This window comes from Lepisma saccharinum, chromosome 14 (assembly GCF_977018435.1).
Source record: "Lepisma saccharinum chromosome 14, izLepSacc3.1, whole genome shotgun sequence".
Taxonomy (NCBI): domain Eukaryota; kingdom Metazoa; phylum Arthropoda; class Insecta; order Zygentoma; family Lepismatidae; genus Lepisma; species Lepisma saccharinum.
Window position 1 is genome coordinate 62154045 of NC_139242.1, and position 13044 is coordinate 62167088.

The following is a 13044-nucleotide window of genomic DNA, read 5'->3' on the forward strand; positions in this document are numbered from 1 at the left end:
TGGGTGTGTGTATTTGGTGGGGATCATAGTTCCTTAGATCCGGCATACAAATAAAAGAATGTCAAATCTAAAATAATTGGCAAAATATGGAACCAACTGCTTAAAAATATATATGTAACCCTCGCTTATGGTCAAATTCACTCTTATGAAAATCCTGGTCATACTACTGAGTTCCAGTACACCTAGAATGGATAGAGACAATTGTACAAGAAATGATTGTAGTGTAGTGAAACAAAAATAGGGTACAGTGCCAGTGGTGCCAACTTAAATGAGCCTGTGGGGCTCGAACCCACCCAATAATTTGCCTGTTATAATTTTTTTTTTTTTAGAAATAAAGTCTGTGCGATGAAGAAAAGTTTTAATCATTTTAGACTGATAGAATTCTCGCAAGTTTAATTACTGTTTTCAAAATGTTACATAATTTTTATATGATACTTTTCAGTGTCCTATATTATTTACACCACCCATGGTCATTGCTATAAGAAATCTTAGGGAGGTTAAATATGGGCTTATAAGCAGGATGAGGTTTGACAGGCACTAAAAACTTGCAAAACAAGCAGGCAAATTAGAACAAAATACAAAGTAGGCACTAATCATTCTGCACATCGCCCTACGATGCCAGGGTTCCAGGTTCGATTCCTGGCCTGGGCATGGATGTTTGTGAGTGTTCATTTATCAATTTCATTATATCACTCATCTCCATCTTCGCAAATTAGCCAAAAGTGGCACAGAAAGCGAAGTAAAAGAAATCAAATCAAAGTAAACATGCTGAACATTTTTCATCATTTTCATGGATTAGGCACTGAAAAAGCTGTTATCTTCGAAAGAAACACTTGTAACTAAACAGTCACAAAAGAACACTATACCTGAGAAACATGAATACCACTCACTCAAGCACATAGTGGTTCGGATCCCACTTTGAACTGTAGGTCCATTCCCGATTCACCTTACTGTGCATAAAGTGGACTTAAAACACCAACTCAATCAATCAATCAATGAATACCACTCAGAAATGTCATGAGACTGTTTTTAAACATAAACGCCTACATTATCTGGCCAAGGAACAAGAAAAGGCATTTTATGGCAAATTGTTAGCCTATTATTGCATAAAATTTAAAACAAATCTCCGGGATCAGCCCACAAATTTCCTAAAACTGTTCCAAAAACGAGTGGATGCACGAGGACAACATTTCCAACATCTCCTGTGAGAATTGACGTGCTTATTTTGAATGTAATTGTAACTACAGTTACTACATTTCTGAGAACTTGGAAGTCATTTCGAAGCTAGCGGTTTCCATAGTGGAGATATCGCATGGGATTTGACGGGAGTTAGCATCCGGGTGGCCGCCAAGTGTGCCGCCATCAGGCACCCAAGGGGGAAGAAGGACCCTGTATATGACACCTTAATAGGCTATTGTTACATTTTATTTCTATCAACTTCACTGATGTGAATAATGATGACACACAAACCTTTTTTCTTTTACCACATATTGAAGTAGATTACATTTCAGCATATCATTTTTCTCAATCTCTTGAGAGATAATTGATATACTCCATTCTTTGGATATGACCTAAAATGTGTAACCAATATCCATCGAAATTCAATCAAGAATTAAAGTTTGAGAAAGGCTGGAAGAAGTGTGTGTAAAAATTAAACATCATATTTCAATTTAGTGTAACCTTTGCAAATGAAACAGCATTGACATCAAAATGCAGTTAATCATTTTCTCTATGCTCCTTTTATTTATTTATTTTTTTGTGTTAATTAATCATGTTGATTGTGACATGCATGAGCCAATGAAGCCAAGTTCATTAAATGTTGCAACTTTTGTTCAACTTTTTTCTTTTTGTTTTGTAGGTCACAACTGGAGGAGAGGCTTGGCATAAAAGCTGAAGGTGAAAATCGTCAGGATTTGTCAATCGACAGAAACTCTGACCCTTCACTAGAAGCCAAAGTTAAAGAAGCAGCAGCCAAAGATCTGAAGGAGTTGAATGAAGAGAAGAGGAGATCTGCGAGACGAAAAGAGTAAGTATTCTCAGTAAATCAGTGGAGGTCCAGATATGTTGTAACACCGATAGGCAAGAAGAATATGGACATACCCTCAACGTGTATGTTTCTTTCTTTGAAGATATCCTTCTTTGAAAAGTAACTGCTAAGTAAGATCTACATGTTATGCAAGCAATTGTAAGAGTCAAAGCTTTGGCATTTGTAGTTTTGTACTGAGCTTTTTTTGGGGACCTACCTATCTAGAAGTATTCAAGAACTTTGTGTTGAATTTTCTGACTTTATTGTCCTCAGATCCCAATTTATCTTCCCACCTATCATGATGTTGGAATATGATGACATTGTTTTAATCAACAACTTCCTGAGAAGAATATGTATTTTTACACTGTCCGTGAGAATGTATTTAGTATTGTTTAATGTGTCGTGTTTGTTTTGTGCAGGTCCACATTCATGCAGCAACTTCATTGTGGAGTCTTTTATACCCCTATTTTAACCTTGGGTATGGTTTTCTAAAGGAATTTTTCCTGAAAATTTAATGAGTGCAAACAGCTATAAGGGCTGAACAACCCATAAATTTTAAATCTCATCCTCATACTCACTTCAGTGTTTATTAATACTCTGCTATAATTTCCCCCTGCTTCTTTTGTAGATATTTCAACACATTCACAGTCTTGACCAGCTTAGATCCTAGATATGCTGGCTCATCCACTGAAACAGTTTGAGGCAGTGAAACTTTTTACACTATTTGATAATCTCTGTTGATTTGGTTTGCTTTGCTTTTGGCTAATCGTGGAGATGAGTGATGATATGATGAAATTGATGAAGACACACTCGCAAAGAACTTTCATGCCCAGGCAGAGATTAGAACGGAGGATCCTTGACATCATAGCATGCTCTTCAATAATCTCTGTTGTACAGGCCGCGTGTTGTTATATATAGTTTGCAGTGTATGCATTGTTAAGTACTGAATTAGCTGATTTCTTTGTAAATTTATTTCTAGGTTTATCATGGCTGAATTGCTTCAGACAGAGCGTACGTACGTCAAGGACCTTGAAACTTGTATCAAGTATTTTTTAGAAGAAATGCGGAAAGGCTCCAGCACACCAGCACCAATTCAGGGAAAGGAGGATGTGATCTTCGGTAACATGGAAGAGATTTATGAGTTTCATCAGAAAGTTTTTCTCAAAGAACTTGAAAAGTATGAGACTATGCCAGAAGATGTTGGACATTGTTTTGTAACCTGGGTAGGTTTCCAAGTATTAATCTTAATAAGAAGGACATGACATTATTACAAGTAAAAGTCCCAGAATTCGCATCTGATTCTTAAGGTATTTTTGAGGTTGAAAATGCTACAAGATGCAACTAATCAATTAGAATTGTGTGCTTGTGTTCTTTAAATTTGTTTTTAAACATTAGTAACTACAATAGATAAATTCACTATGGTAGGTGTACTCTCTAAATATAATTTTTTGTGTAGAATCTTCTAATTGTGGTTTTTGGGAATGTGAATCAAAATGTCTTTCCGTACAAGAGCATGATTTTTGTAAGGAAGAAGCAAAGTCATAACAACTGAATGTTCGAAAACCACCTGTCTCGGAAGTCTTAAAGGCAGAAGAAGCTATCATCCACTAAATATTATAGTAGTCTCATGTAATTGCTAGTGCATTTACTTTTCTTACTGGTTCTGATACTGTTTTTTTACAATGCAGTAACATTATGAAAATCTTCTTCTTTTCCGAATTAGTTCAAAATTATTAGTAAAATATTTTTTCCCCAATATGGGTGTATAAAGTCTACTAATATATTTCCTCAATAATATGCGGGAGGATATATGATGTTTGTGAAAAGTGAATAAAACAATTCTTCTGATTTACTATTGTTTACTGTTCTAAATTTGGTTATATGTGGAATTATAGGTGTAAGCACCTTCTTACACCCAGCTGTATGTACATTAATTACCCTAATGATGTGCTCATGAAATTTCGTTTTTACGAAATTGTAGACACTGAGTTATTCTAACCTACAGGTGCAAGAAAATTCTTTGAGGTCTTAATGCGTGTCACTTTGTTTTTCCAGGCACAGAAGTTTGACATGTATGTAAAATATTGTAAAAATAAACCAGAATCCAACTCGCTCCTAGTCCAGCATGGAGGATCTTACTTCGAGGAACTTCAGAAATTGCATTCTATTGAGCATCCAATCGCGGCATACTTAATCAAGCCAGTGCAAAGGATAACAAAGTACCAGCTGTTGCTCAAAGATCTTCAGTCATGTTGTGAAGAAGGCCAGGGTGAAATCAAGGTGAGATATGTGTATAATAACTGCATATTTTACTTTCAGTAAGAGGAAAAGTGATTCCCTTTATGCTTATCAGTGTGTTCGGCAAGTTAGCACAGCTGAATATTTCAGTTTGCAGCTTCAATTGGAGTCCTTGTGCATAACTTCCTTTGTTCTACCCTGATAAGCCCAAAAGCCTGAACTCGAATTCAGTAGAATGCAAAAGAAAGAACAAAATATATTTCATCACCTTTGGTTGCACCTTTAAATATAATTTACAAAGACATAAACTGTGTCTTTCTAAATTGTATTTCTATTTTGTTATTTTATATTACTTTTTTAACTTTAAATTTAATTGTGACAATGAAGATGGATGAACTGATGGAATTGTGATGGGACAAACCCATTGATATAGCCATGCCTTCTTTAGGCTTCGAACCTGTGACCTCTGTCTTAGTAGCACAATATATTGACCACTCTTTCATGGAGGTCATCCAGAAATTTTACTTAAAGGTGCTTATTATTATTTTGCTTATTTTCTAAACATTTTCTGAAATGAAGTTAAGGCATTTTGGATTCCAGGGCAGTGAAGCTGCCTATATTTTATAAAGTGTAATAATACTAATAGATTAATTTTTATCAGTTCTTATAAACTGAAAAATGTATTATTGTTTAAATGCTTCTTCATTTTTCTAACTTCTTTTTTCTTTCCATAATCACAAAATAGTATAATTTGCACAAGATTAAAATTAATTTTCCGTTTGAACATTGTAGTATGTTATGTGCAATTTTCAACCTCATACGTAGTTGGGACATGATGAGATGGGGCTACAGCATCACCCCTGATAGCATGTTATCACAAAGGTGCTTGCTTTCTTTTTTTTTCTATTTTTTTTTTTTTTGGAGATGTGTACTGTATGGTCACAAAAGAGTGGGAGGGTGTTACATGTATAGAGAAGGGCCGAACCAAAATTCATTTCACATGAGACAATCTCTAATTGCAAAATCCATTTCTCCCCACATTGTTGTTGCATTTTGCATCATTTTCAGGATATTGAGACTACGAAAACATGTCACATTGCATTTTTGTGGACCCTACATAGTACCAAGTAAGCTGTCCCATGTTTATTACATACTAGGGATGTAACAGATTAACCATTACTCTGTCATTATTGACTGATATAGAGGGCCTCTCTGATAGCGCAGTGATAGCATCATCACCTTGTAATCAAGGGGTCCTGGGTTCGATACCCGATGGAGGCACTTGGTGGTTCGGATCTCACTTTAAACTGTAGGTCCAGCCCCAATTAGCCTTACTGTGCATAAAGTGGACTTAAAACACCAACTCAATCAATCAATCAATCAATTGATTATCGATAATTTTACCGATCCGATATATCTATAAATAACTTACAATTTAGTGCAATTTTGTGCAATTTTGTTAACATTTTTATAAAAAGTAAAGTGCTCCCATGTGCTTTTCACTATACCATGAAGGTGTATAAGGGGTATGGAGTTAGGTACTCACTCTTTCTTGATCACGGCCGAAGGTGGGAATAATGTGATCAGCACCATGTCCCTTGCCACCTTCACCCCCTAGAGTTTCCTCCAGGTACCCACTTTATATGATCCTGGGTAGGTGCCGGACAGAGCCGCTTGAACAGGTGGAAAAAATTCCAGTTTTTTCCTGCTGGGTATCAAACCTGGGTCTCTTGCATGGTAGTCAGACACCCTAATGACTGAGCTATCATGACTCGGTTTATTTTTATAGATATAAAAAAGCTATCTCCATTCCATTTTTTTAAAAGTAAAAATCCTGATATTCAGCTTCTTTCACATTGCAAAAGCTTGGTTCTTGTGGTAACATACTTTTATTAATTTTTCTTGTATGTACATATTGCTTGCATTGTAGAATTATTTATTTTGTATGACAGTTATGGTTGAACCTTTGTTATAATTGTATGTTTAATCAAGCTAAAAATAAATGTCTGATGAAAGGAGTGTATGTTCTCCTGAAATGTCACAACAAAAAAAACTGTGTTTTTATGCACTTAAAAAGCGTAGACTACAAAAGAAATAATTCTACATTTATTTAGGAGGTTCATAAACCATTTGGAATTTTATAATATTTGATCGGTAGAATATCAATTATCGGTATTGGTAAATTTTATCTGTACTTTATCTGTATCGCCAAAATTTCACGTTGGTCCATCCCTATCACATACTCTTGTTCTTTACTTAGACCAAATTAGATTCATCCCCCCCCCCCCCTCTCAACTGTCCGAGGCCATCCTGTTTGAGGTAAGATAATGCTCTTACCACTCTATAGAAGATAAGTGAAGGCAAACCAACAATGAAAGAGTGCTCATTTATTATTTTTTTATATCCACAGGACGGTTTGGAGGTTATGCTAAATGTACCAAAGAAGGCGAATGATGCCATGCACTTATCCTTGCTAGAAGGCTGTGATGTAACCCTGGACAAGCTTGGAGAAGTGATTTTGCAGGATACGTTCCAGGTCTGGGATCCTAAACAGATCATCCGGAAAGGAAGGGAAAGACACATATTTTTGTTTGAGCTGTACCTCCTGTTCAGCAAGGAAGTGAAAGATTCCAACGGGAAAGCAAAGTACATATACAAGAACAAACTCATGGTAAGTGTGAGTGGAGTTGGTAATTGTGTTTCTTTATTTGGGGCGAGAACACTTTATATTACATGGGAATGCTTCTCTAATGGCATAGTGGTTAATGCTATTGCCTTGTAACGAAGGTTTTGTATACCTACCCTACCATAAAATCGTTTGGATGAACTCCTGCGTAGACATACATAATGAATGGCATGACCGAGAAGTATATAACAACATTCACTACTTTGAATTTTGATTGTGGAGCTACATTTTAAATATTATTTATTAGGGATGGGACCGATTAATCGGTACTCTATCAGTATCAGCCGATATAGGCATATCGGTGTATCGGTTTATCGGTAAATTTACCGATTATTTTACCGATCTGATATATCAATAAATATCTGATAATTTAGTGCAAAATTCTGCCATTGTGTTGTAATTTTTATGAATAATCTCCATGCCCTACTTTCTAAAAAAGTAAATGTCTAAATATGCAATTTCTTTTTCACTGCAGTCACCTTGAAACACATTTATTAAGGTCAGTGAACCTTTCAGGTTCTTCAAGGACCATTTCTAATTTTATATTGGATCGGTAGAATATCGGTTATCGGTATCGGAAAATTTTATATCAGTACTTTATCGGTATCGGCCCATCCCTATTATTTATTGAAGTGATTGATTTTGTGGTGCAAAGTACGTGGTTCGTTCATTTTTGTGTTGATATTTGTCACATGTTTCCACCATTTTGGCACTTGGGAGAACATTGAGTAATAAGAACTTCTCCAAGTGAGTGTCCAATTGTCTACACAGGAGTTCATCCAACTGTTTCAATGTGCATACTGGTGCTAACTAGAAAATTAGTTAATATTTTGGCCTTAACCAGGGGTTGGATTTAATTTGGCTGAATTTGTCAAACCTACATGTACATAGTGTGAAAGGTGTCTGTTTTGAATGTTATTTCCATTTCCTATCTTTTAATATTTTTCACATTTCAGGAAATGGAGTACATAGTAAAACATTATAAACATGTGTACTCACTTTATCCACGAAAGTTATTATTTGTTTCATTAAATTTAGTCCCGTTGCCATCTTCTATGTAGGAACTTGTTGTTCTGCACTGCAAGTTCACACGTCCCATCAAGCATTGAAGCAACAGTTTCCTACATGGATCATGGCAAGGCTAATATAGAACAACAGTTTTGTGGATGAAACAAGTACTTGCTTTGACTATTTGAAGATTTAATCTTGAGTAGATACTGTGGGTATGATTTTTTTTCCAGTGTTTTCACTGAAATTATATGCGAAACCCATTTCATTTCTTTTTATTTCAGACTTCTGAGTTGGGTGTGACAGAGCACATAGAAGGTGATGAATGCAAGTTTGCTGTATGGACAGGAAGACCTCCAATGTCTGATTACAGGATAGTGCTGAAGGTGTGTACTCTTATGTGTTAATATCTAGAAATCCCCCTTAGAGTACTAGATAAGAATATTATATTATCAGCCAGCAAATACTATTGACAAATTAATTTTTGATAATTTCATTTTCAAATTACGGTATTGAGACTCAAAACAATGAACTTCTCTAAAAGACTAGTTTATGTCTAAAAAATTATAACTGTCTTCTTAGATTGATGTATATTCTGCTTTCTTTAGAGGCTCATAATACATTGTGCTGTATCATTCCAGGCTGCATCTCTTGAAGGGAAGCAAACATGGGTGAAAAAGTTGAGAGAAGTTATCCAAGAGACATACTTCAGCACAGCTCTTCCTCTTAGTTTACCAAAGAGTCCTGCCAAATTGAAGCCAAGCAGTCAGAGGTCCAGTAGGTAAGAATCATCCACAGTTGCCACTTCTCTTTTTAACGATCTTCTGCCTTCCAAATATGATCATTGCATATCAAAATGCTTACGAATTACGATTTTATTCTTATTTGCACAGTTTCTGGTTGATTGTACAATGGTGTTAAGACAAAAGTGATAAAATCTAAGTTACTCATTATAAAAATAAAATAGTTGCATAATGAAGAGTGCATTAATGTGGACAACTGTGAGGAACTTGATTGACTTATTGCTAAAGCAAGAACAATATCAATAATCTACTTGTAATATAATTAAGCCTTGTTTCCATATTAAAAACACTAAGTTGCTGACCAAGGCAGTTTATTAAGATAAAAACACTTAACAGGTAACGTTTCAACCCTGTATCAGGGTCTTCCTCAGACAAAGAAGTATTAAAATAAAAAAAAATAAAAAAGAAGAAGTAGTTTGGTTCTTCGTGTGAGGAAGACCCTGATACAGGGTTGAAACGTTACCTGTTAAGTGTTTTTATCTTAATAAACTGCCTTGGTCAGCAAGTTAGTGTTTATAATCTACTTGCTTATAGAATGCTAAGCATTTTTCCATCAATGGACAAAATTATAGGTTTGCGCATACTGAGTGACATATATGTCAAGATTGAGAAACATGTTTGTACAAATCATTCGAGCTCATGACAACTCATCTTCTGATTGTTGTTTACTTAACACACTTTGCATTCATCTGAGAATAACTTTAATGGAATAGCTAATTTCCTCTAAAGATATAAATAGGATAACGCTGGCATAACCAAGAGGTAGTTGGTGGAGTTTGTATCCCCTGGCCCTGTGGCTAGCAAATGTGAAAAGTTAAATATCATATTACACAAGTATGTATATTCACATACCAGAAGTTGATGCTTTTTGCATAAATTACAGTTAGTGAGTATGTGACAATAAACATTTTAATTTGTTAGTGGATCATAGCTAATGTATGGTTTCATATTCAAGTAACATGCATACTTACTTTTTCTGTTACCCCAATAGGGACTTGGAAGAAACCGGTTCCCTTGATGACAGCATAGAGAACTTGGATAGAGGATCGTTAACATCCTTTGGGTCAAGTAACACAACGGACTCCGAAAAGGTAGGTGACATGTTTTGTTAAATTTTCTTCATACATAGCCATCCTCCTTTTTTCTTTCGTTTTCTTTGAAAGCTGTGATAAGTAAAATTGTATTAACATTATACGGAGATGCTTTATCTAACTAGTGGCTTTAAAATTCAACTGTCATGTAAAATTATCCAAAGACAACATTAAACCAAAGACACCTGCTGGGCTAGTTACATAGGAAGAAAGAGAAAGTATGTATTGTGCAAGTGACCAATTGTTTTGGCACACTTATGATTAGAAATGACTGAAATCGTACTCTTAAGCAAAGTATGAGGGGCAGTCAAATGAAAATCGAACACCCACCATAAAACATATTCCTTGCAAAAGTTGGCAACACTGTTGTTACGTATCGATACTGCCATCTGTAGGGTAGGATAAATGCATAGTGAAAATGCACAGGTCCACACAGTTGCTTCATCATTGCTCAGGAGGTGAGCGTAGTGAAAAGTGTGTTCGTTCAGCATTGGAAATGGAGGCAAGCAAAGAAGAGCAGAGAGGTGTGGTTCGTTTCTTGGTGGCTGAGGGTGCTGGAACACGCGGAATTCATTGTCTCATGTCTGCAGTGTATGGCGAACACTGCATGTCCCTGACAAGTGTGCACGAGTGGCAGAAGAGATTCCGCGAAGGACGCACATCACTGCAAGACGATCCGCACCCGGGACAGACCCATTGAGCCATTACGCCTGATGTGATTGCAAGGATCGATGGTCTGATCCGGGAAGACCGACGAATCACAGAGGAAGAAATTCGTGTTCAGGTTGGCATTAGTGATGGCTCTGTGCATGCCATCATCAAAGATCACCTGCAGTTCCGAAAAATTTGCATGCATTGGGTTCCGCATCAACTGACGGAGGGACTAAAGACTGACGGAATGACTGCATGTCTGAGTCATTTGCAGTGGTACCAGGAGGAAGAGTATGCTTATCTGTCACGTATCGTCACAGGGGACGAAACGTGGTGCCACCATTTTGAGCCCGAGAGCAAACGGCAAAGCCAACAATGGAAACATGTCGATTCTCCCCTACCAAAGAAATCCAAAGCTGTCCATACGAGTTCCGGTAAGGTCATGATGAGCTTCTTCTTCGACCGCAAGGGTCCTCTGCTTGTCGACTTCCTAGAGCATGGAGCCACAATCAATGCACAGCGCTGTGCAGACACGTTGCAGAAACTGCGACGCACCAGAAAGTCAAAATACCCTGGAATGCTGTCGGACGGAATCATTCTTTTGTATGATAACGCCCGTCCCCATACTGCCAATCTGGTGAGGGATAAGCTTCAGACATTTGCTGGGAAACGCATGAACATCCTCCGTACAGCCCCGATATTTCCCCTTGTGACTTCCACATTTTTGGTGACCTGAAGAAAGACATTCGTGGACGTCGGTTTTATTCGGACGAGGAAGTGCAACAGTGGGTGAAGTTGTGGATCCGTCAGCGACCTACCTCTTTCTACAAGACTGGAATTGATCGTCTCGTCTCTCAGTGGGATAAATGTCTTAACACTTGTGGCAATTACTTTTGAATAAAACAAACTCCATTGTCACTTTGTAGCAGGTGTTCGGTTTTCATTTGACTGCCCCTCATACTACTCTAGAAACATATTTTAAATACTTCAATAACAGTAAGAAATAATTGATTGATTCATAAAAAGAATCTGCAAAGTGGAATGGAAAATAAATAGAAAATCATGCAATTTTATTTTTTTCATGAAAAGGACTGGAATGGTAAGAAAATAATTCTGTTATGGTAAAATTGTGTGTGCCGCTTTGATAGATCTTCCGTGTTGTCAAATGGTTAGTGCTCTCACCTTTGTTGTAAGTAGTCCTGGGTTTGATATCTGGTGAGAGTCCAAAAATATCAGTGTTGTTCCAGCATCATGAGGATAGTTGGGGAGCAACTTGAAAAGAAGAAGTAGCAGTAGCAGGCTCCGGTCTTGAAAGACAGAAAACTGCAACAAGGGGAGTTGATGCACTGGCCATGCATCAACCAACGAGCACCGTATTTCCTCATGTATAATGCACACTTTTTTCCAAAATTACGGAACCTTATCATGTTAGATATCGTTGTAACGCTTAAATTCTACAGTTTTGGAATATGACAACAGTATTCCATTAAAGATGGCAACACTAATATGCAATGCTGTTGAAATAAGCTCATCACAAAATCACGGAACGATCTGATTTTGATGTTACTTTGGATGAAAGAAAAGATAAGGAAAAAAAAATAGTAATTGTATTACTGGCCAAACAATGTGACATGCATGGAGTGGGTAAATGCCCTAATGGAAGAAATAGTGTGCTGCTAACTGTTAGTTTGAGGGTCCTGAATGTGCCTCGTATAGTGTTACGTTAGTCGTGGAAAAAGCATATTTTCAAGTTTTTATTAGAAAAGTAAAGAAGGAATGTGTAAACCTCATACACCAAAGTTAGAGCTTAAATATAACCAATAAATTACCTGAAGCTATATTTGGAAATATTGCTCCGAAGCACCAATAAAAGCTGACTAATATAACCACATCAATGTGGCTGACATGTAGGCCCTACCACAATGTCATGTTAGACACATTTGCTGGCCTCTTGATTGGGATAGCAGCAGCTTTAAGACCTACAACCAAGATGAGATCTCCTTGAAGAGTTTACAATCATCCGCAAACAAAAGTATATTGATAGGGAGGGAGGACAGTTTTTCAGGGAGGTCATCCATGTAAGTTAGAAGAGGAACCTGAAAGAACAACACTTTGTTCACGTTCATGGAGGTAGTCCTGCAGTAAAGAGAGATATTTTCCATGGATGTTAAATCTTAATTTATGTAGAGGAAATTTATGGTTAATTTTGTTAAAGGTTTTTGAAATATCCAAATATATAGTGTCAAGTTGGGAGTTATTATCAACAGCTCTGGCAGCATGCGAAAGTAAGACGGAAAAATTTGTTAGGCAAGAGCTGCCTGGAAGAAAACCATGTTGTGCTGTATTGATATACGGTGGCGTAAACTGAAGTAACCTGTTTTTGATGATTTTTTTACAAATAATTGATAGTGGCGATAGAAGTGAGACTGGACTATAGGATTTTGCACATTTTTTATCTCCAGTTTTGTGAATGGGCACAATGTTGGCCCGTTTGAAGTTTTTCGGAAACACACCCTCAGAGAAACATTTGTTGAGTGAGGC

The 13044-nt window shown here is 36.8% G+C and overlaps 1 protein-coding gene across 6 annotated transcripts in view; it reads left to right on the top strand.

The window, feature by feature from the left end:
- The window catches only part of trio (trio Rho guanine nucleotide exchange factor), an 820581-nt gene that overhangs the window by 417332 nt on the left and 390205 nt on the right, over window positions 1–13044 (top strand). For all 6 annotated transcript variants that reach the window (XM_083135769.1, XM_083135773.1, XM_083135771.1 and 3 more), the window contains 7 exons: window positions 1859–2026; window positions 3006–3249; window positions 4082–4306; window positions 6675–6935; window positions 8243–8344; window positions 8600–8739; window positions 9753–9852. In XM_083135769.1, the coding sequence (XP_082991895.1) occupies window positions 1859–2026; window positions 3006–3249; window positions 4082–4306; window positions 6675–6935; window positions 8243–8344; window positions 8600–8739; window positions 9753–9852 (1240 nt within the window). The remainder of the gene's footprint in view (window positions 1–1858; window positions 2027–3005; window positions 3250–4081; window positions 4307–6674; window positions 6936–8242; window positions 8345–8599; window positions 8740–9752; window positions 9853–13044) is intronic.